The following is a 23,473-nucleotide window of genomic DNA, read 5'->3' as shown; positions in this document are numbered from 1 at the left end:
TTGGTTTACAATGTTGTGTTAGTTTCTGCTGTACAGCAAAGTAAATCAGTTATACATATACATACATCCACTCTTTTTTTAGAGTCTTTTCCCATATAGGTCACTACAGAGTACTGAGTAGAGTTTCCTGTGCTATACAGCAGGTCCTTATTAGTTATCTATTTTATACATAGTAGTGTGTCTACGTCAATCCCGATCTCCCAATTGATCCCTCCCCCACCCCTTTCCCCCCTGGTAACCATAAGTCTGTTTTCTACATCTGTGACTCTATTTCTGTTTGGTAAATAAGTTCATTTGTATCATTTTTTTAGATTCCACATATAAGTGATATCATATCATATGATATCATATAAGTGATAACATATGATATTTGTCTTTCTCTGTCTGACTTACTTCACTTAGTATGACAATCTCTTGGCCCACCCATGTTGCTGCAAATGACATTTCACAATGTTTTTAAAGTTGAAAAAAAAGATGTACAAAAATAAGAGGAACCTTATCTTCGCTTCAGATTTTGCCCAAATTTTCCCAGAAGATGTCACTCTGAAGTTCAGCAAAGTTGCTGTTCTTAATTACTTATCTATCATGTGCTAGGTACTGTGAGTGGAGACTTACGATATTACAGTCAATCCTCATTATTTGCAGTTGTGTATTTGCAAATTTGCCTGCTTGCTAAATTTATTTGTAACCCCCAAATCAACACTTGTGGTGTTTTCATGGTCATTCACAGACTGCAAAAAATTTCTGTCACCAATGCACACATTCCCAGCTGAGGTCAAACAAGGCAACATTCTGCCTTCTTGTTTCAGCTCTCATCCTGCAAACAAGTGTCTTTATGGTGGTATATTTAATGCCACTTTTTTTTTTTTTGCATTTTTGTGCTTTTTGTTGGTGATCTCAATGTTTAAAATGGCCCCAATCATACTGCTGAAGTGCTATCTAGTGTTCCTAAGCATAAGAAAGTTGTGGTGTGCCTTACGGAGAAAATACATGTGTTAGACAAGCTTTATTCAGGCATGAAATCATAGTGCTCTTGGTTATGAGTTCGATGTTAATGAATTAACAGTATATGTTAAATAATGTGTCTTTAAACAGAAAGACACATAAAACAAGGTTATATATTGATCTGAAATACATAATGAAAGAGCGTGACCAGAGGCTTACAGGAACCTAACTCTGTATTTCCCCTAGGAACAATGGTTCTGTATTCGCTAATTTGGTGTTCTTAGCAACTTTATAGAACATAACTATTGCAAACAACAAGAATCTCTCATGCTCTTCATAATAAAGTTCTACAATAGGTACTAACATTATTAGCTTTCAAAGATGACTATCACATGGAAGGGTCCAATGTGGCAGATGGGAGAATATGCCTATCTCAAAGGCTATTCTGAGAAATAAATGAGATCTTTAATGCACGTAAAGCACTTCCATAAAGGGAAGCTGTTATTATCATCCCAGCAACAAACAGATTAGAAGGTTAAAAAGGTGGGGTAACGGCACTGACATGTTGGGAGAGGTAATCGAAGTGATCACCAATAGCAGAGACTTCTCATGACCGGCAGTAAGCAGTCTGTGAGAAGAACGACAAAAACTGAGTGTTTATACTATGCTTTTCTGTTTAACATCAAAATACTGAAACCCCTGTTAAAGCACTGGCGAAATCAATTCTGGTACAGTCGTCTATAGGTATTGACATGGGAAAATGTCCTAATAGAAAAGTAAGTGGCAGGGACTTCCACGGCAGTCCACTGGTTGGGACTCTGCGCTTCCACTGCAGGGGGCATGGGTTCAGTCCCTGGTCGGGGAACTAGGATCCCGTGTAGCACGCAGTGCGGCCAAAAAAAAGAAGAGAAAAGTAAGTGGCAAAACGTGTATCATGATCCCAAGTGTGTGTGTGTATAGGGGAGAGAGTATATATAAACATGTCATATTTTTATACACACACTTTACGAAATGTGTAAAAAGTACATGTTAATTCTCCTTGTGATTACTCTTCAAGTATGGGATTATGGGGGATTTTCATTTTTTAGGTTATACACATCTATAACACTGAATTTTTCATAACACAAAGAAAATATAAATCTAAAACAAAAGACAAAATTGACAAAAGTTCTAGTGAACTTATATTAAGATTTCACAAGCGTGTATACTTTTCAAAAACCTCAAACAATACTACAACTCTCATCAAAGCAGAATCAGCCTCATCAATAAAGTATAAGCAAAACCACAATTCAGCACAACCACTTCCATTTGCAAAGGTCTTACATGTCCTTTACCTTATTTGATCCTCACTCCAACCCTGTAATTTAACTAAAGCAGGGATTATAATTTTCCTTTTACAGCTAAAGGAACTGAGGCAGAGAGGTCAAGTGACTTGCCCAAGGTCACAGTTAGCGAGAGGCAGAGCCAGGATCAGTGCTGAAGCCATCCTGACCCCAAAGGTCCCTCCTGTACTATGAAACCTGGTGATTTATATGTCAGCAAGCCTGTGGGTAGAAGGCATTCTCAGCCTGTTTCACATCTGGCTATTTGTCATGGTCTCTGGAGAGCAGTGACTACTCTCAAGAGAGGATGTGGGGACTTCCCTGGTGGCGCAGTGGTTAAGAATACACCTGCCAATGCAGGGAACATGGGTTCGCGCCCTGGTCCGGGAAGATCCCACATGCTGCGGAGCATCTAAGCCCGTGTGCCACAACTACTGAGCCCACGTGCTGCAACTACTGAAGCCGGTGCGCCTAGAGCCTGTGCTCTGCAACAAGAGAAGCCACCGCAATGAGAAGTCTGCACGCTGCAACGAAGAGTAGCCCCCACTCGCTGCAACCAGAGGAAGCCCACGCTCAGCAATGAAGACCCAAGGCAGCCAAAAATTAATTAATTAATTACTTTTTTAAAAATTGGCTTATAATCAATGTATCTTTAAAAAAAAGAGAGCATGTGATCCACAAAATTACACAGGAGCACCCTGGAGGTAACTGACACCCAGGCAAGGGCAGTGGTAGCACAGTTTGGGCATGACCGGGCATACACACAGTCCTGGGACCACAGCTGCACTCACCATTGACAACTCTCTTGCACTGAAGCATCTTGAGGTCAATCAGCTCCTGCAGAGGAATCAGAGGGCACATGTCAGTCCTGGACACATAGGTCCTGGGCATAGTGGGGAAGACCTTCATCACACACCTGATGGGGGCTACTTTGCCTGTCACCCTACTACCAACATCAAATCATGGCTTTGGGGACACGTAGTGCTGTCCTCCCCAACCAAGCATGGCAAGCATGGGCCTAAGTGAGCTCCCCTCCATCAGCTGCTCTTCCCAGGGACCTTGCAGAGTCTCGGGCCTAGAAGGATTGAGCCACTCAGGGAATCAGAGATCAGACAATAGCCTAGGATGTGGACACCTAGACTTTTCTCACCTACTAGTCTCAACTCTAGTCCATCCTCTCAAAGAACCTCCCACCTCATCCATATGCAAATGGCAAGATGAAGGGCTCCCAGGAAACGTCTAAGGACAAAAGTGGGGCTAATGAACAGAAGCACAGGGAGGAAGATTTGAGATTGACACAGGAAAGAAAAGTCTAAAACCCCTATTCAACCTGGGTCACACTATGTGGAAATGAAAGGGGTGAGCTCCTCAGCTCTGGAGATATTCAAAGACTAAGGAAAGAAAGGAAAAAGGGAGTTCTTCAAAACCAGGATCATAAAAAACGAAAGGAAATTCAAGTCTCCTAAAGGGTTGACATTCTCTACCTCTTGGTGGGAGACAAGGCTGCTCTGCTTTGTTCAGTGATCATTTCAATAGATGTGGAAGACAGATCTGAAGAGCCAGGAACCTGTCACACTGCCCAGAAGCTCCTGCCCAGGGGTTCTGGGAGACCAGAAGAAGACAGAAAGAAACTCAGCCCTGGAACTCATCGCCATACTGACTCCCTATAAGCCTCAGCAAGTCACAACCCCAGCCAGGTGAGCACAATGGCCTTTGCTCCCTCATGGGAGCATTTAGGGCTAAAGTGGCAAAGGTGTCCTATGGCATCCATGGGGCTCCCCCCAGCATATCCACCATCCAGGTTAATACATGCTTTATGGGACTTCCCTGGTGGCGCAGTGGTTAAGACTCAAGCTCCCAATGCAGGGGGCCCGGCAAGCCACAACTAAGGAGCCCGCCTACCACAACTAAGACCTGGTGCGACCAAATAAATAAATAATATATTTTTTTAAAAGAATTTTTTAAAAAAAGCATGCTCTAGGTATTTCTGTGGCTATTCTCTCTATGCTGCATCCAGGTCATCAAGTATCTGACACTCACCAGGCCTGACCACACAAATCACCACCACCAAGCAGTATGGATGCACGGTTGGCATCCAAGCCCCAAAAATCAGTGTGGGGTCCCAAGGGACGGACAGACCCCAACACAGAGCCCCTGTAGGCAGTGATCCTGGTTGCAGGTGGACAAGTGGGCAGCACTGAGTGGCCTGTGCTTATAAAAAGAAGGTTTACAGCCAGGCTGAGCTTCGGCTAAGAACAAGCAGGGGAAAGTGAGGCAAAACCTTGCTGGGCCCCCACCCCTGCCAGCAGTAACTTGTCCTCCTTGGGATTCCTCAAACCCCCTGCCCAGTCTACCTTCACAGCCTGACCACTTTCTCTTTGTATGCTAGTTACAGATGCACCTGTCATACCTTTACCATTAGGCAACAAACGCCCTGAGGAAGGTTCTCACTTCACATAAAGGTGGGCTTTGAGGACGCTGACCAGGTCCTCCTCAGGGCCCCAAGAGGAGGAGTTGAGGCAAAATGGCCCTTGAATGGCCTTATTTTCTTTTCTGTCTCCCCACTACACTGAAAGAGACTTTGGGACCTGGTCACAGTCTCATCCATCTTTGCATCACTAGCACCTAGCACGTTGCTAGTGCTCACTGAACATCTGCTGGAGCCACTTCAATGCCTTACATGCAAGCAGATGCTCACCTGGTTGTTAAGTGGAGAAATTAAATTGTCATCAATAAAACCACACATGTGCCTGCTCACCCACACACCAACACTATTGTTTACCAATTTTATTCATTTTAGTTAGCTCTTTGGTTATAGAATAGAACCTCACAGGTTTTTTTTTTCACTGCATTTCCTTAATTGGTGAAAACAAACATTGTTTTTCCACGTGGTAGAGTGTATCATCCAGGCATCTTCCTACCAAACTGCCTTTTACATCTATACAAGTTGTGCAGAAAAAAACCTATCTTTTGTCAAATTGGATGTTATTTTTCTGTCTCAATTATCACAAATATTTTTCCTTTATCAATATCACTTCCTCAATTTTTATCATACATATCATTTTATTTCTATAGAAGAGACAACTCCAATTTTGCCACAAACAATGACTTCTAGTTCCCAAATCTATCTCCATCACAGTTAAGAATATAATTATAGGGCTCCCCTGGTGGCACAGTGGTTACGAATCCACCTGCCAATGCAGGAGACATGGGTTTGAGCCCTGGTCCGGGAAGATTCCACATGCCACGGAGCAACTAAGCCTGTGTGCCACAACTACTAAGCCTGTGCTCTAGAGCCCACAAACCACAACTACTGAGCCATGTGCCACAACTACTGCAGCCCACGTGCCTAGAGCCCATGCTCCGCAACAAGAGAAGCCACAGCAATAACCCCACGCACCACAATGAAGAGTGGCCCCCACTCGCCACAACTAGAGAAAAGCCCATGTGCAGCAATGAAGACCCAATGCAGCCAAAAATAAATAAATAAATAAATTTAAGAAAAAGCATATAATTTTGATTGGTTTTTCTCTTCCTTTTAAAACTAATTTGCTTTTTAACTTATCTGAAAATTAAGGCCCTTTCTAAGTCACTTTTTATTCATATGGCTACCCAATGTTTGAACAGCATTTAATTTTAAACTGCCTTATTATATACGGGCTTATTCTTCCTTATCTGTCACATGTTATGTTCCTATTACATCCTGCTGCCTTCATCTCCTCCATTCCACTTGGCTTGCTTTCTCTATCTGAGCTGATCTTGCTTATCACCAGTGTCTCTCCATTCTACCTTTCCATCCCCATCTCTGACCTATCTTCATAGTCTTTTAACCTCCAGTTTGGTTAAAGAATCTTTGGTATACCTCTGTTTTCAGAAACACAAATAAACTCAGATTGACAAACTGTGTGACTGCCCACTCAAAAAAAAAAAAATCACTGCCAAAATGAATAATGGGAGTTGCAAAAGGAGAGAAGGGATAGAATAAATATTTGAAGAAATAATGGCAGAAAATTTCCCAAATTTGATGAAAAACATTAATCTATACATCCAAGAAGCTCAACAAACTCCAAGTAGAATAAACTTAAAAGAGATCCACACCTAGACACATCACAATCAAAGAAAATCAAAGACAAAGAGATAATCTTGAAAGCAGCAAGAGAGAAGTGACATACCATGTACAAGGGATTCTCAATAAGACTAACAACTGATTTTTCATGAGAAACAATGACAGCCAGAAACCAAGGAGGTGATTCACTAAAAACTATAAAATATTGTTTAAAGAAATTAAAGGAGATTTAAATAAATGAAAAGATATCCGGACTTCCCTGGTGGTCCAGTGGTTAAGACTACTCCACGCTCCCAATGCAGGGGGCCCGGGTTCGATCCCTAGTCAGGGAACTAGATCCCGCATGCCACAATTAAAGATCCCGGATGCCGCAACGAAGATCCCCTGTGCCGCACTAAGACCTGGCACAGTCAACTACATAAATAAATAAATATTATTTTTAAAAAAAGATATATCATGTTCAACGACTGGAAGATTTAATATTGTTAAGATAGCAATATTCCCCAAACTGATCTGTAGATTCAACACAAACCCCATCAGAATCCTAGCTGCCATTTTTGCAGAAATTGACAAGATGATCCTAAAATTCATATGGAACCTAGAATAGACAAAACAATCTTGAAATAGAAGAATAAAGTTGGAGGATTCACACTTCCTAATCTCAAAACCCACTAGCAAACTATAATAATCAAGATGTATGGTACTGGCATAAGGATAGACACATAGACCAATGGAATAGATTTGAGAGTCCAGATACAAACCAAAACATCTATGACCAACTGATTTTTGACAAGAGTATCAAGACAATTTATTGGGGAAAGAACTGTCTTTTTAACAGGTGCTGGGACAACTGGATATCCACATGCAAGAAAATGAATTTTGATCCCTACCTCATAATGTACACAAAAATTAACTAAAAAAAAATTAACTCAAAATGCATCCAAGACCTAAGTGTAAGAGCCAAAACTATAAAATTCATAGAAGAAAACCTAAGTATAAATCTTTGTGGCCTTAGATTAAGCAATAACTTCTTAGAGATGATACCAAAAGCACAAACAACCAAGGAAAAGATTAGGTAAATTGGACTTCATTAAAATTAAAAATTTTTGCATTGATGCAAAAAAATTTTGCATCAAAGGATACTATCAATAAATTGAATCAGGGACTTCCCTGGTGGTGCAGTGGTTGAGAATCCACCTGCCAACAAAGGGGACATGGGTTCTATCCCTGGTCCGGGGAGATTCCACATGCCACAGAACTGCTGAGCCCGCGCACCTCAACTGCTGAGGCCGGTGAACCTAGAGCCCATGCTCCACGCCAAGAAAAGCTGCCACAGTGGGAGGCCCAAACACTGCAACGAAGAACCAAAGCAGCCACACACACACACACAAAAACAAAGTGAATCAACTATACTTAAATAAAATTTTAAAAAATAAAACTAAAGTCTTTTAAAAAAAATAAAGTGGAAAAGACGATCCACAGAATGGGAGAAAATATTTGCAAATCATATATCTGATAAAGGTCTAGTATCCAGAATATATAAAGAACTCTTACAACTCTTAGAATAAAAAGACAAATAACTCAATTTAAAAACAGGCATAGCATAAAAAGAAACGAAATTGAGTTATCTATAGTGAGGTGGATGGACCTAGAGTCTGTCATACGGAGTGAAGTCAGAGAGAGAAAAACAAATACCATGGCTAAAACATATATATGGAATCTAAAAAAAAAATGGTCTGATGACCCTAGGGGCAGGACAGGAATAAAGACGCAGGCGTAGAGAATGGACTTGAGGACACAGGGAGGGGGAAGGGTAAGCTGGGAAGAAGTGAGAGAGTGGCATTGACATATATATACACTACCAAATGTAAAATAGCTAGCTAGTGGGAAGCAGCTGCATAGCACAGGGAGATCAGCTCAGTGCTTTGTGACCACCTAGAGGGGTGGGATAGGGAGGGTGGGAGGGAGACACAAGAGGGAGGAGACATGGGGATATATGTATACATATAGCTGATTCACTTTGTTATACAGCAGAAACTAACACACCATTGTAAAGCAATTACACTCCAATAAAGATGTTAAAGAAAAAAAGATATACTGATGGCCAAGAAGCATATAAAAACATGCTCAACAACACTAATCTTCAGAGAAATGCAAATCAAAACCACAATGAGCTATCACTTCACACGCATTAGCATGGGTACTATCAAAAAAAAAGAGAAAATAGCAAGTGTTGGCAAAGATTTTAGAAATTGTGGACTGCTCGTGGGATTGTAAAATGGCGCAAAAGACAGGGAAAACAGTATGGAAGTTCCTCAAAACATGAAAGTATCCTACTTCTGGGTATATATATATATATATATATATATATATACCCCAAAGAATAGAAAGCTGGATCTCAAAGGAGTATCTGCACACCTACATGCACAACACTATTCAAAATAGCCAAGAGACAGATGCAACCCAAATGTCCATCGACAGATGAATGGATAAGCAAAAGGTAGTATACATATTACATAATATGATATTATTCAGCCTAAAAATGGAAAGAAATCCTGTTACATAGTACAACATGGATGAACCTTGAGGATATGCTAAGTGAAATAAGCCAGTCACAAAAAGACAAATATTGCATATTTCCACTTACATAAGGTAGCTAAAGTATTCAAATTCATAGAAACAGAAAGTAGAACGGTGGTTACCAGGGGCTGTGGGGAGAGGAGTTGTTGTTTAATGGGCATAGAGTTTCAGTTTTGCAAGATGAAAAAGTTCTAGAGATCTGTTTCACAACTACTGAACTGTACACTTAAAAACGGTTAATATGGTAAAATTTGTTATGTGTTTTTTGCCACACAAAAAAATTTAAGTACCCATTTTGGTAATCATAGTCTCTTAAGAATATTGCCTTCTCCCTTCATCCTGCCTATTAAAAGGTAGGTGTCCTCTCACGTCTGGGCCACTGGAGTCCTGTTGTTTTTGGTTTTTTGTTTTTATTTAATTTTTATTTGAGTGTAGTTGATTTACAATGTTGTGTTAGTTTCTGCTGTACAGCAAAGTGAATCAGTTATATATATACATATATCCACTATTTTTTAGATTCTTTTCACATATAGGTCATTACAGAGTATTGAGTAGAGTTCCCTGTGCTATACAGTAGGTCCTTATTAGTTATCTATTTTATAAATAGTAGTGTGTATATATCAATCCCAATCTCCCAATTTACCCCCCTCTCTTTCCCCCAGGTAACCATAAATTTGTTTTGTACATCTGTGACTCTATTTCTGTTTTGTAAATAAGTCCATTTGTACCATTTTTTTAGATTCCACATATAAGTGATATCATATGATATTTGTCTTTCTCTGTCTGATTTACTTCACTCAGTATGACAATCCATGGTCTGTCCATCCATTGTTCTTATAAAAAGGAATAGGGGGCTTCCCTGGTGGTGCAGTGGTTAAGAATCCACCTGCCAGTGCAGGGGACACGGGTTCGAGCCCTGGTCCAGGAAGATCCCACATGCCACGAAGCAACTAAGCCCGTGAGCCACAACTACTAAGCCTGCGCTCCAGAACCCACGAGCCACAGAAGCCACAGAAGCTCCAGAAGCCCGCGCGCCTAGAGTCCGTGCTCCGCAACAAGAGAAGCCACCGCAATGAGAAGCCCATGCACCACAACGAGGAGTAGCCCCCACTCTCCACAACTAGAGAAAGCCCGCACGCAGCAATGAAGACCCAACGCAGCCAAAAATAAAACAAATAAGATAAATAAATTTTTTTAAAAAAGGAATAGTTAAGTGACATCTGATGAACCCCTAGAAAACTCCGTCAATAGGGCAGACCTTGGTGGGGAATCAGACTACTGCTCCCTTAACCTTTGCTGAGCTGGTTCATCCTTTCTTCACCTCCAACTGCTGATGGTTCTGCAGGCCTTTTAAGGAGGTGCCTGTATGCCTGGTATGCCCTAGGTCCTACACGAGGTCCTGAGAGGTGGATGGTGTGGTTTGACGATCTAACCCACAGATGGGTCACCTCAGGGGAACACAGTAAGTTCATCTACACAGCTGGCCTGCAGAGCAACTCTGGATCCACCAGGGGGCACCAGGCGCCATGCTGTGCCTTTCCCAGTACTCAGGGCCCAGTTCCCAGAGACCTACTCACCACAGGCAGGGGCCAGTTGGCCTGCCCACCCGCCTCTGCTCCACAGCAGCTAGGTCTGGGTAAAGGGCCTAGGTCTCTTCTGGCAGAGGTCCCTTAATTTATTTATAAGCTATATTGACTCTCCCAGAGCAAGTACTCATCAAACATACAAAGGGTTTTAAAAAAAAAAAAAAAAATACAAAGGGTTTTAATCAGTATTTACTCTACTCCAAAATCAAGAAGAGTCCTGGAAGAATGGATTAGTCACAATCATGAGGAAAACCAAGCTTTGACCAATTAGAAGAGTCACATTCTGAAGTCACCGCATAAATCCTGGGACCATGACTTCCCAAGTGCTTGAAAACAACCCTAAGAATTCTCAACAAAGCAGCTGATGAAGCATCCGGAATCTGCGGGTCAACTCTGTTTCTCACTACCCAGCTTCCGTGACCTCATCACAGACTGATTCCCCCAGGGCTATAAACATATAGTGACTGTCTAGAGCAGACACCGTGCTGTCATACACTCACTCACTTCCATCCTGGTGTTTCACTCCACATTATCTCCAGGTGAATACAACTCCACCCTCTGGGGTCCCAGAAAAATGCTGCTCGCATAGCAAAAGTGAAGGCCAAGGAGGCTGAATATGTCAATGTAGGCACTACTGCCTTTTCCTCAATTTTAGCAACCCTCAGAATTTTGCCCCAGAATAAGTTTGAGCCCAGGTGAGCTAGTGCTTTAAAGGCCTGAAGCCTTTACCACCATTTGGTCTAAGAGAAGAAACCAGCAGGATGGCCACCGCAGAGACATAAATGAATCTGAAAATAAAGGGTTAGCACTCAATGGACCCACTCTTACTTTCCGTGACAGCACAAGATTAGGGAGAGTAGGGACATGAAGGGTCATCAGAGTAAGCAAATAATTGATGGAGACAGTATGCGAAGCACGGGTAGAGAGAAGAGGGACACTATACATCCCGGGCCTTGAAGCAACCATGCGGGGGCTACAGCTGGACAGTGATGGAGTTGGGGCAGCAGGGAATAAGCAGAGGGCTTCATCCTTGAGTCTGAGTCATCCCACAGGACCCTATTGGTAAACATGGACTAAGTGGATGAAGAGCTATCATGCACCCTCTGCCCTGGGGTACAGGAGAATCACAAGTAATGAAAGGTAACAGCTGTTCTCTGGGATTTCATCTTTTTGATTCCCAAGACCTCAGAATCTGAGTCCCTGATTCTTCATAGTTCCTCCTCCCAATCCCCTTCCAAATCCAAGAGGTTTTTTCTGGAGGCCAAGGAGAGTGCTGGCCAGGAAAGGCTATACCTAACCCATGGCTGACCACCCTGGGGCCAGAGTGTAGGCTCAAGGGTTGAGTGACCAGATGAATATGCTCAGCACACTACCACATTCCCCTGGGACTGGCCCCTGGGAACAGGCTCCTCCCTGCCGTAGGCACGTTCTGGCAGCCTGCAAGATTTATGGATGTACACTAACAGCCCATTTCACATGTTTGGGACCTCCTCACCTCTACTTTGACAAACCACTTAAAAGTCAGGTCTTGGGTCTCTGTGACCCTAAACTCTGGAAAATCCCTTTCTGACTCCCACCTTTGGACAACACATACTCCCTCCTTCCCATTTCACCTTGTCAGCACCCTAGATGCCTCTGCCCCTGCCCTGCTGTAGATACTGGCATGCCAATCCCTGCCATGGGCATCCCCCTGCCAGGCTTCTCAAGCTCTCCTTCCTATAAAGCTGCAAACCAGTATCACTGTGCACACCTGCCTGCCAGGCACATCTCCCAGTGCCCATTCCCCATGGGAATAGGACCAAAACACCTTCACTTCCTTTCCTCAGGTCCCTAGCCCACACTTGCCACCCTCATTTCCAATAGAAGACTGACTTCCTACATCTTGTAAAACAAGTCTCTCAGGCAAAACCCCTCTGTTTCCCTCCCTTTCATCATCTTCGCCCTCTCCTCCTTGCCCTATCTCAGTGGAAGGCAGGTCCTACCACCTCGTCAAGAATCCTGTCCCCTCCAAGACCTGGCCCTACAAATCCCCCTAATGCCCCAAATCTTCAGGCCTCCCCTCATTGTTAAGCCCTTCTTCCTACGCTACAAACAAGCAAGTTACCAACAAACAACTCCATTCACCCATCTTCCTTCACCTCCAGCTATACACTTCCTCCCTTCACCTCTTGAATTTCTGGGGGGTAGTCAGCAGCCTTATTTCTACTTCCTCATTTTGCTGCTTACTCCCCAATCCATTAACCCCTCAAGTGTTCACATCTATGTGCCACAGCTGTGCCCTAATCAGGTAATTTTCTTTTTTAAAATTTATTTATTTATTATTTTATTTATTTATTTTGGCTGCACTGGGTCTTAGCTGCGGCACACAGGATCTTCGTTGCAGCATGCGGGCTTCTTAGTTGCAGCATGCAGACTCTTAGTTGTGGCATGCCTGCGGGATCTAGTTCCCTGACCAGGGATCAAACCCAGGCCCCCTGCATTGGGAGTGCGGAGTCTTACCCACTGGACCACCAGGGAAGTCCTTACACCAGTGTCTTTCTTTTCAATTAAACTTTTTTCTCTTTAATATTTATTTATTTATTTTGGCTGCACCAGGTCTCATTTGCGGCATGCGGGATCTTCGTTTCGGTGTGTTTAGTTGCAGCATGCGGTATGTTTAGCTGTGGCATGCGGGCTCTTAGTTGTGGCATGCAGGCTTCTTAGTTCAGCATGTGAACTCTTAGTTGCGGCATGCATGTGGGATCTAGTTCACCGACCAGGGATCGAACCCAGGCCCCCTGCATTGGGAGCGCAGTCTTAACCACTGGACTACCAGGGAAGACCCTACGCCAGTGGCTTTCTTTCCAATTAAACTTTTTATTTTGAGATAATTGGAGGTTCACATGCAATTGTAAGAATGTGAGATTCTATGTACCCATTGCCCAATTTCTCCTCATGGTAACATCTTGCAAAAACGTAGTACAATATCGCAACCAGGATGTTGACACAGAATAGTTCTACCACCACAAGGATTCCCTGTGTTTCCCTTTTATAGCCACAGTCCTCACCCCACCACCGGTGGCTCTTAAAGATGGAAATATCAGAAGCACTGGGGTAGTTTCTCTAACCTCTCACACCAACTAGAGGGACATATCAGGATTGGGGATTGCGGGCGAAGTTGCCCAGATAATTCTGATGCATGCCCAACTGAGAACCACTGCTCCCAGTCCCTACCCAATATCAGCTACTCCTGTCACTCTAGTTTTCCTAGAAGATGCTTTCTAAACCTGGGTCTCAAGTCTTAATATTCTCCACAGCAGCCGGCCAGTAGCTGGTCCACTACCTACTGCCACCAGAAAATCCTATGGTTCCCAAAAGCAACCCCATCCAGCTTCCCTGGCCTGAATCTGGTCCTTTTCCTCCTCTTCCTGATCTTGAGCACTCATTCATGTACTGAATGTGTATTAACTCCTATGGGGGCCACAGCAGTGACCTGACACGATGCTCAACTAGCCACCTGGGCCAGGTGTCCCACAATGCCTCCGTGCTGCCCAGGCTCCTGGTCCTCAGCAGGGCTCACAGGACTCCTGCGTGTTTGTGTTCTGCTGCCTTCAGTGAGCACCTGTGAAGGGGGAGCCCATTCTGCCTCCTCTGACTCCTGACCGCTCCCACCCACAGATGGGGAGGCTGCACCTGTGGAAGAGCTCTCCGGGAAGATCAGGAGCCCCTTACCTCACAGTACACAATGTCCGCTCCATAGTCCAGGGCCAGCAGCCGCATTGGGAGAGTCCCTACCCGAACCATAGGGGCTAAGATGAGTTTGTTGTGGTAGCACAGAGAGAGGCTGTTCACAATCATTCCTGAAGAAAGAGAGTCAGAAATTCAAATGGAGAAAATCTCTTCTGTTATCCAGAGAAGGCTTTCCTTCTTCTTTCCAACACATAATATTTGGTTTTCCTTTTCTTGTATCATAAAAATAATGCATGCTCATTTATGCATCCAACAAATATTTATTAAGTGTCTACTCTGTACCAGTCACTGTCCTAGTCTTTGGGGATACATTAGAGAAGAAAACAGACAAAGATTCCTACTCTGCTAGAGCTTTCATTCCAGTGGGGAAAAAGGCAAAAACAATAAGCATAATAAATAAATTACATAGTATGATGGAAAATTGATAGTGCTATAGAGTAAAAAAAAGCAGGGAGAAAGGAGATTGAAAATTGCAGATGGGTTAAAATTTTTTTCCAGTTTCATTGAGATAAAATTAACATATGATATTGTATTAGTTTAAGCTGTAAAACATAAAGATTTCACATATGTATATATCACCAAATGATTACCACAATAAGTTTAGACAATATCTATCACCTCACATAATTTTTTTCTCATCATGAGAACCTTTAAGATCTACTCTCTTTGCAACTTTCAGGATACAATACAGTATTACTGGGACTTCCGCGGTGGCACAGTGGTTAAGAATCTGCCTGCCAGTGCAGGGAACACGGGTTCGATCCCTAGTCTGGGAAGATCCCACATGCCGCGGAGCAACTAAGCCCGTGCGCCACAACTACTGAGCCTGCGCTCTAGAGCCCGCGAGCCACAACTACTGAGCATACGTGCCGCAACTACTGAAACCTGCGCACCTAGAGCTGGTGCTCTGCAACAAGAGAAGCCACCACAATGAGAAGCCTGTGCACCGCAACGAAGAGGAGCCCCCGCTCACCGCAACTAGAGAAAGCCCACGTGCAGCAACGAAGACCCAACACAGCCAAAAATAAACAAATAAATAAATAAATAAAATTTAAAAAGAAACAATACAGTATTGTTAACCATAGTTGCCATGCTGTACATTACATCCCAGAATGTATTTGTCTTGTAACTGGAAGTTTGTATCCTCTGACCACCTTCACCCATTTCCCCCCCACCTCATCCCCAAAGGTTAAAATTTTAAATAGAGAAGCCCAGATAAGCTTCAATGAGAAGATGACATCTGAGCAGAGATTTGAGTTAGCCAAGTTGGTATCTAGTGGAAGAGTGCACAGGAGAAGAAAGGGCCAGTGCAAAGACCCTGGGGCAGGAGCTTGTCTGGTGTGTTAGAAGAACAGGAAGGAGGCCACTGTGGTTGCAGCAAAGAAAGGAGAAGAGAGTAATGGAAGTCAGATACACAATGGATGGAGAGCAGTAAGCAGATAGGACACAGTGGTCAGACCCCAAATGGCCTTGTAGGACGCTCTGCGGGCTTTGTTAGCTCTTCACGATAGGAGCCAGTGAAGGGTTTTAAGGAGAGGAGTGGCATGACTGATCACATTCCCCATTGTCACGGTGACTGCTGTGTGAAAAACAGACTGTGGGGGCCACGGTAGACACAGGCAGATCAGTTAGAAGGCTCTTCACTCACCGATGTCAGAGATGATGGTGGCTCAGGACAGAGAGATAGCAGGGGAGGTGGTGCGAAGTGGTCACATTCTAAAAATATTTTAAAGGTAGAGCAACAGGAGTAAATCGAAGAAAATCAAAATCCCATGTCCCAGAGATAACTGTTAATTTATTTATTCTAAGCAAACATGGTCCCCTCTAAAAACCACAAAGCTTGCTAACTAACTTTTTACTCCTCAGCCTACTCCGGCCTGGCCTCCCCCTCTGCCACTCTCCCAAAACTGCTCTGATTAAAGTCACCAATTACCTCGAAGTTGCTCAATCTACGAGACACTGACCTGTCCTCAATCTTGTTTTGCTAGCAGCACATGGCATGGTTGAGCCTCCCCTCTTCCTTGATCGCTCTCCTCCCTGGGTTCGTCGACCACACACTCTCCCAGTTTTTCTCTCTACCCCCGCTTTTCAGTCTCTTTTGCTGGTTTCACCTCCTCCCCTCACAGGTTGAGGTTGCTCCTTAGTCGTGGGCCCTCTTCCCTTCTAATTTCACACATCCTCCCTCACAAATTTATTCACTCCCATGGTTTAAAATAGTGGCCATGATCATCTCCAAAGGCATCCCAACCTCACACCAACTGCTCAAAACACATCCCCACTGGGATGTCTTAAGGGCATCTTCTACTCAACATGTAGAAAACAAAGCCTTGATCTTCCCTCCTAAGCCTTGTCCTCTGTCTCCAATTATTTATTCAACAGACACTTACTGAGCCCCTAAGATATGTCAAGCACTGGTAGGCACTAGAGATAAAATGATGAAAGGGATACTTACAAATATGTTATAGAAAGGGAACTTACAAATATGTGTGAAATTAAAACTGTGTATGGTGCTATGAAGGAGCAGTTACACAAGGCTGTGGGAGTCTATGTCAGCAGGAAAGAGACTCATGGGGGTTGAGGAGGGCCGCCCTTAAGAAATAATCTCTGGGGACTTCCCTGGTGGCACAGTGGTTCAGAACCTGCCTGCCAGCACTATTTACAATAGCCAGGACATGGAATCGACCTAAGTGTCTATCGACAGACGAATGGATAAAGAAGATGTGGTACATATATACAATGGAATATTACTCAGCCATAAAAAGAAACGAAACTGAGTTATTTGTAGCGAGGTGGATAGACCTAGAGCCTGTCATACAGAGGGAAGTAAGTCAGAAAGAGAAAAACAAATACCATATGCTAACACATATATATGGAATCTAAAAAAAAAAAAAGGTTCTAATGAACCTAGGGGCAGGACAGGAATAAAGACGCAGACACAGAGAATGGACTTGAGGACACGGGAAGGGGGAAGGGTAAGCTGGGACGAAGTAAGAGAGTAGCATTGACATATATATACTACCAAATGTAAAATAGCTAGCAAGTGGGAAGCAGCTGCATAGCACAGGGAGATCAGCTCAGTGCCTTGTGACCACCTAGAGGGGTAGGATCAGGAGGGTGGGAGGGAGACGCAAGAGGGAGGGGATATGGGGATATACGCACGCATATAGCTGATTCACTTTGTTATACAGCAGAAACTAACACACCATTGTAAAGCAATTATACTCCAATAAAGATGTTTTAAAAAAACAAACAATCCGCCTGCCAATGCAGGAGAAACGGGTTTGCTCCCTGGTCCGGGAAGATCCCACATGCCGCAGAGCAACTAAGCCCGCGAGCCACCACTACTGAGCCCACGCGCCACAACTACTGAAGCCTGCACGCAGAGAGCCCGTGCTCCGCAACAAGAGAAGCCACTGCAGTGAGAAGCCCGTGCACCGCAACGAAGAGTAGCCCCTGCTTGCCGCAACTACAGAAAGCCCACACGCGGCAACGAAGACCCAACGCAACCAAAAATTAATTAATTAATCAATTAATTAAAACTTATATTAAAAAAAGAAAGAAAAGAAAGAAAAAATCTCTGCTGGGAATTCCCCGGTGGTCCAGTGGTTAGGACCCTGTGCCTCCAGTTCAGGGGGCCTGGGTTCAATCCCTGGTTGGGGAACTAAGATCCTGCAAGCTGGCGTCACAGCCCAAATAAAAATGAAATAAAATAAAATATAATAAAAGAAAACAAGAAAGAATCTCTGATTCAAGGTCTAAAGGGTAAGAAGGTGTTTATCAGGTCAATATGTGGGGAGAAAATTTTTCCCATTTCAGTAAGTAGCACCTCCATTTACCCAATTACACATCCTTAACCCACATTCCCCACATCCAATTCATCACTATCTCCTATTCACCTCCAAGCCACCACTAACCTTCCAAATATGACTCTAACCTGCCTGCTTTACTCCATCTGCAAGGCCACCACTGTGCACAAAGCCAGTCTCCTAATGAGTCTCCCCAAATCTACTCCTGCCCCCTCCTATCCATTCTCTTACAATAGTCAGTATGGTGTCTGAAAAAGGCATCTCTGCTAACACCACTTCTCTGTTTATACCCTGCAATGCCTTCCCACCAAGTTTAGGATAAATCCCAAACAGATGATGGACTGGAGGTTGAAAGACAAGAAGGAGGTAGGGTGTTAGGTTAGAAAGAGGGATAAAGGGTCCAGGCAAACAGCGAAAAGGGCTGAAAAGAAAATGATCAGCACTTGTACAACAGTCCTGATGCAGGCAGGAAAATGCAGGAATAGTGAAGGAATACCAATAGCCACTTTTTATTTCTGCAATGCCTTTGCAATTCCCAAAGTGCTTCATTTATAACTGTGATTCTCAAACCTAGCTGTACATTAGAATCATCTGGAGAGATTTTAAAAACTACCAATGGCCAGGCCTCACCCCAAGCCAATTAAATCAGAATATACAGTTCACTAGGGCAGGAATTTTGTCTGTTTTGTTCACTGTCCATATGAAAAGTACCTGGCACATATATGGTGCTCAGAAAATATTTACTAAATGAATAAATGAATGAAGGAATGTACCACTATCACCTGAGATCCAAGGAAGAATTCTTCTCAAACCTTAGGGAGTAAGCAGGCAACGTCAGTTACCATGGCAGCCCTGGGAAAAACATTACCGAGTGACACTAACACTGCCAGGAGCCTACATTTGTTTCCACAATAAGTAAACCTTTCTCATTTCTAAAGTCCTATACTGTGAAATATGCATCTCAGTAACAACTAGAGGTTACTCAATGTCTGCTGTGAGCAGGAGGAAAAGAGAAGGGCCTTACACAGTAACTAAAGCAATGACAAGAAGAAACTAGGGGCCATGGGCAGAGACAGGCTCAGACAGGCTCCAATCCCTATGACATTCTGAGGTGATCACATTGTAAGGGCTCGAGCATGAGAAAGCAGCCACTAACCAGCTACCCTGTCTCAAATATTTGGAGAAAGTCAATGCAAATACATACCTATGTATTATTCTTTTCTGATAATTCTTTCAGTGTATCCCTTCTGGCTTTGTGCAAAGCGATTCTTTGTTTTGTACCTGAAAAATGGGTGGCACATGTAAACAGATGAAACATGTCAGAGCAGACATCCAAGGAGCTCTTCAGCTAATGAATGAGGAGCTCCGAGTTCTGGGAAAGAATCATAAAAGTAGTGTAGAATCACAATATCTTAGAGCATCCTTTATATCAACTCCCCTCTATCATATCACCAATCAGTGGTCATCAGCCTATACATGAACTTTGCAGTGACAGAAAACCCAGCACTCTCTAGACAGATCTAGGCATTTCTAGTTGCTACAGCAGTCTATATCAAATTCAGAATCTGACTCCCTGTCAAGCATCAGTCCCAGTCTGCCTTCTGGAATGGTACACCCCATGGCACACGTCATCTCTTTTCCATCTGGCACATTTCCCAAACACATGAGGACAATTTTGTTCTTCCTAAAGTTCTCTTCTCCCACGTCACCCTCCTAAATCACTCCTTCCTGTGTTTATAACTTTCAGGAGCCCCCAAGGTTTTCTCATCCCAAGGACATGACAACCACGGCATCAGTGTGCCTGCTACAGATTCTGGGAAAGGGGCAGGGCCACACAAGAGTCTGCTAAATGTGACTGACCACCTGAAGTGAGAGTACATGTGACAACCTCAGCCTCTCTTCAGTCTTCAGCCTCTATCCAAGGTTTCTCCATAGCACACTATTGACATTTGGGGCCAGATAATTCTTTGGGGTGGTGGGGAGGGCTGTCCTATGCCTTGTACGATATGTAGTAGCATCCTGGCCTCTACCCACTAGAGGCCTGCAGCACCCCACCCCACCCCCCGGATGTGACAAAGAAAAATGTCTCCAGCCATTGTCAAATGGCCTGGGGGGAGGGGGAGGGCAAAATCACCCTCACGCAAGAGCCACTGCTCTATCCAATGACTCCGTTCACCCATGAGTACTCAAAACTCTCTCCTCGGCTGGCTTAACAGGTAACTCTCCAGAAAGTCTATCGTGTATTAAAATGCTATTTGAAATTTAATAGTATTTATCTCTGTAACGGTATCTAATGAAAGTAAAACTCTTTATCCAGATGTTAAGAACTTCCCAGGTGGTTAATCCACATTTACCTTATCTCCTACCCCAGGCACTGGAAATTACAGAAATGATCTGACACCCATTTTCGGGATCCGTTCAAGAAGTACCAGTAGTGTAAGGCTTTTGGGCAACCTGAACAACTGAATTCAAGTAAAATATTCTGCCTGACCGTGGTTTTGTGAGACAAGCCACAAATCTGTAGCAGGACCCTCCTCGCTGCTATTTACGGAACTGAGGTATCTGACTGGAAAGCCGGTGGAGGTGAACTAGCCAAGAAAGCAGTGGGTTCAGGATGAGAAGCTGGAAAGGGTGACAAGGGAGGGGAAAATGACCCTCAGCTGAAAAGAGAGGGGAAAAGTACCAAGCGATGAGTTCTCTGGACTGAAGAGAAGATACGCTGAAGGCCATCAGCTTGCCCTCGGGGCCCTCAGCTTTCTGGGGAGCTCTAAGGGAAGGGTGAGCCTGGATCTACGACTCCGGACTCCTGGTCTCGGCCCCCAGGCCTGACCATTCACTCAGACTCTCAATAAATACTTGTAAAGTTACAGGGGGAGACCCGAACTGTCCAAGCCATGGCAGGGGCTGTGAGGGCGACAAATGAGCAGGGATCGGACATCGTATCGCCACAAGCCCTCCGCCCTCCTGGTTCGTAATGCCAGGGCCCCATCGCCGCGTATCGCCGGACCCCGGTCCTGCCTCCATCGCGCACCCTTCCCCAAGGTTGGCCGGGGCCTGGAGTCACCATCCCCTGTTCGGACCTACAGACCTCGCCGCTGCTGAGCTCTACAGATCCCGCTCCTTCCACACAGTTCGCCAATTCCGCGGGCCCTACTGAGCCGCGCCAGCCACCGTCCGCGAGGCCTTGGGGCGCCCGTGACGTCACTGTCGTGCGCCTCTCCCGCACGGAGGGGAATATGGCTCTAGCGCGGCGGACGCGTCTATTGTCGCTCGTGGCTCGGTTGCTTCTGGCGCCTCGCCGGACCCTGACGGTCCGCGGTCCCAACGAGCCCCTGCCCGTGGTGCGCATTCCGCGGGCTCTACAGCGGCGGCAGGAAGAGCGGCAGAGCGGGCAGCGGAGCCCCCCGCGGCCGGTGCTGGTGCGACCTGGGTCGCTGCTGATCTCAGCGCGGCGACCGGAGTTGAACCAGCCGGCTCGCCTCACGCTGGGCCCTTGGGAGCTCGCGCCACTCGCTTCGCGCGGCTGGAAAAATCGGCGCGCCCACGGGGACCATTTCTCCATCGAGCGCGCGCAACATGAGGCTCCAGCGCTGCGGAACCTCTCGCCCAAGGGCAGCTTCACCGATCTGGGTCTGGAGCGCCGCGTTCTGAGCGCACTACAAGAGGCTGCTCCCGAAGTTGTTCGGCCCACAACCGTGCAGTCGAGTACCATTCCCCCACTCCTCCGCGGTCGCCACATCCTCTGCGCCGCAGAAACCGGCAGTGGCAAAACTCTCGGATACTTACTACCTCTCCTTCAACGGCTCTTGGGCCAGCCAAGCCTGGACCCTTGTCGTATCCCTGCGCCTCGAGGCCTGGTTCTTGTGCCTTCTCGAGAATTAGCAGAACAGGTGCGGGCCGTGGCCCAGCCTTTGGGCAGCTCCTTGGGCCTCCAGGTGCGGGAGTTAGGGGGAGGCCATGGCATGAGAAGGATCAGGCTGCAACTGTCCAAACATCCTCCAGCAGATATACTAGTGGCCACTCCGGGGGCTCTGTGGAAGGCCCTGAAAACTCAACTGATCAGCCTGGAGCAGCTCTCCTTCTTGGTGTTGGATGAGGCAGACACGCTGTTGGATGAAAGCTTCCTGGAACTGGTGGATTACATCTTGGAGGGGAGCCATATAGCAGAAGGCCCAGCTGACTTAAAAGACCCCTTCAATCCCAAAGCTCAGTTAGTGCTGGTGGGGGCCACATTTCCCGAAGGTGTAGGCCAGCTGCTGAGTAAAGTTGCCAGCTTAGACTCTCTAACCACTGTTACCAGTGACAAGCTCCACTGCATCATGCCTCATGTCAGACAGACATTCATGAGACTGAAGGGAACAGAGAAGGTGACTGGGTTGGTGCCGATCCTCAAGCAGCGTGACAGAGCATATAGGACTGGCCCCGCAGGAAGTGTTCTGGTGTTCTGTAATTGCTCCAGCACTGTGAACTGGCTGGGGTATATTCTGGATGACCACAAAATCCAACACTTAAGACTGCAGGGACAGATGCCAGCCTCAATGAGAGCAGGCATCTTCCAGTCCTTCCGGAAGGGCTCCCGAGACATACTTCTCTGCACAGACATCGCCTCTCGGGGCCTGGACAGCACCCAGGTGGAGCTAGTCATCAATTATGATTTCCCTCTCACCCTGCAAGACTACATCCACAGAGCAGGGAGGGTGGGCCGGGTGGGGAGCGAAGTGCCAGGCACTGTCGTCAGCTTTGTGACCCATCCCTGGGACGTGAGCCTGGTTCAGAAGATTGAGCTGGCAGCTCGCCGGAGGAGAAGCCTTCCAGGACTAGGTCCTCAGTGAGACAGCCTTTGCACCAGCAAACCTTATTGCAGCAGGCTTATATATGATGCCATAACAGGGACCTTTCCCTCTGTGCTGGATGGCTGAGCACACTTGTCAGTAGGGTGCTCTGGGCTGCCTAGTCACCTTCTGAAGGCCCGGGCTGCTGTCTGCCTTCAAAAGGTAAGCTGCTGGCCAACACTGGAGGGTGAACTACTAAGCATGGCTCTCTGTAGTCTTTCACATGAAGAATAAAGTCGATCTTGGCTCTGTATTGTGTCATGATTTCTTACAGTAAGCAGTGTTTCTATGGGTGTCCCTTAATAACAGTTTCCACTGGAGCACAATTCACTAGACTCTGAGAAGATTCACACTCCAAACTACCACACTTAGGATGAAGGCTCTTTCAATTGATGTTTTAGTTTAAATTTTATTTCCTGCCCCCAAACATCCATTAAGCCCCCAGGAGAAGGAAAAGGAGATGTGACTAGCAATAGAGAAACTTTCTTCACAACAATGGCCATGGCAAGCTTAGGCACTTTTGGTGAAATCTCTCTGGGAAGTACTGGCAGAGGAATAAAAGGCAAACTGACACAGAAGTATTGCTTGGTGTGCATTTCCAGGCTCT

The 23,473-nt window shown here is 45.3% G+C and overlaps 2 protein-coding genes across 5 annotated transcripts in view; one reads left to right on the top strand and one right to left on the bottom strand.

The window, feature by feature from the left end:
• DUS2 (dihydrouridine synthase 2) overlaps window positions 1-21,223 on the bottom strand; it is a 41,573-nt gene extending 20,350 nt beyond the window's left edge. Inside the window, exons 1-5 of one of the 4 annotated variants that reach the window (XM_032613978.1) lie at window positions 21,123-21,223; window positions 19,239-19,315; window positions 15,877-15,944; window positions 14,211-14,338; window positions 3,059-3,104 (exon numbers count right to left, since the gene is read on the bottom strand). In XM_032613978.1, coding sequence (XP_032469869.1) covers window positions 3,059-3,104; window positions 14,211-14,336 — 172 coding nt within the window. In that variant the 5' untranslated portion in view covers window positions 14,337-14,338; window positions 15,877-15,944; window positions 19,239-19,315; window positions 21,123-21,223. The remainder of the gene's footprint in view (window positions 1-3,058; window positions 3,105-14,210; window positions 14,339-15,876; window positions 15,945-19,238; window positions 19,316-21,122) is intronic. The other 3 variants (XM_032613981.1, XM_032613979.1, XM_032613980.1) reach the window with 3 other exon arrangements.
• DDX28 (DEAD-box helicase 28) lies at window positions 21,163-23,121 on the top strand. The gene has a single exon (XM_032613977.1). The coding sequence runs from the start codon at window positions 21,271-21,273 to the stop codon at window positions 22,864-22,866; it is 1,596 nt and encodes a 531-aa protein (XP_032469868.1). The 5' UTR covers window positions 21,163-21,270; the 3' UTR covers window positions 22,867-23,121.
• The last annotated feature ends 352 nt before the right edge of the window (window positions 23,122-23,473 follow it).

Source organism: Phocoena sinus, chromosome 19 (assembly GCF_008692025.1).
Source record: "Phocoena sinus isolate mPhoSin1 chromosome 19, mPhoSin1.pri, whole genome shotgun sequence".
Lineage (NCBI taxonomy): Eukaryota > Metazoa > Chordata > Mammalia > Artiodactyla > Phocoenidae > Phocoena > Phocoena sinus.
Note: the sequence above shows the minus strand (reverse complement) of the source record. Positions and strands in the feature narration are given on the sequence as shown.

Coding starts and splice junctions, on each gene's coding strand:
- DDX28 (XM_032613977.1), top strand. CDS start 21,271: ATGGCTCTAGCGCGGCGGACGCGTCTATTGTCGCTCGTGGCTCGGTTG.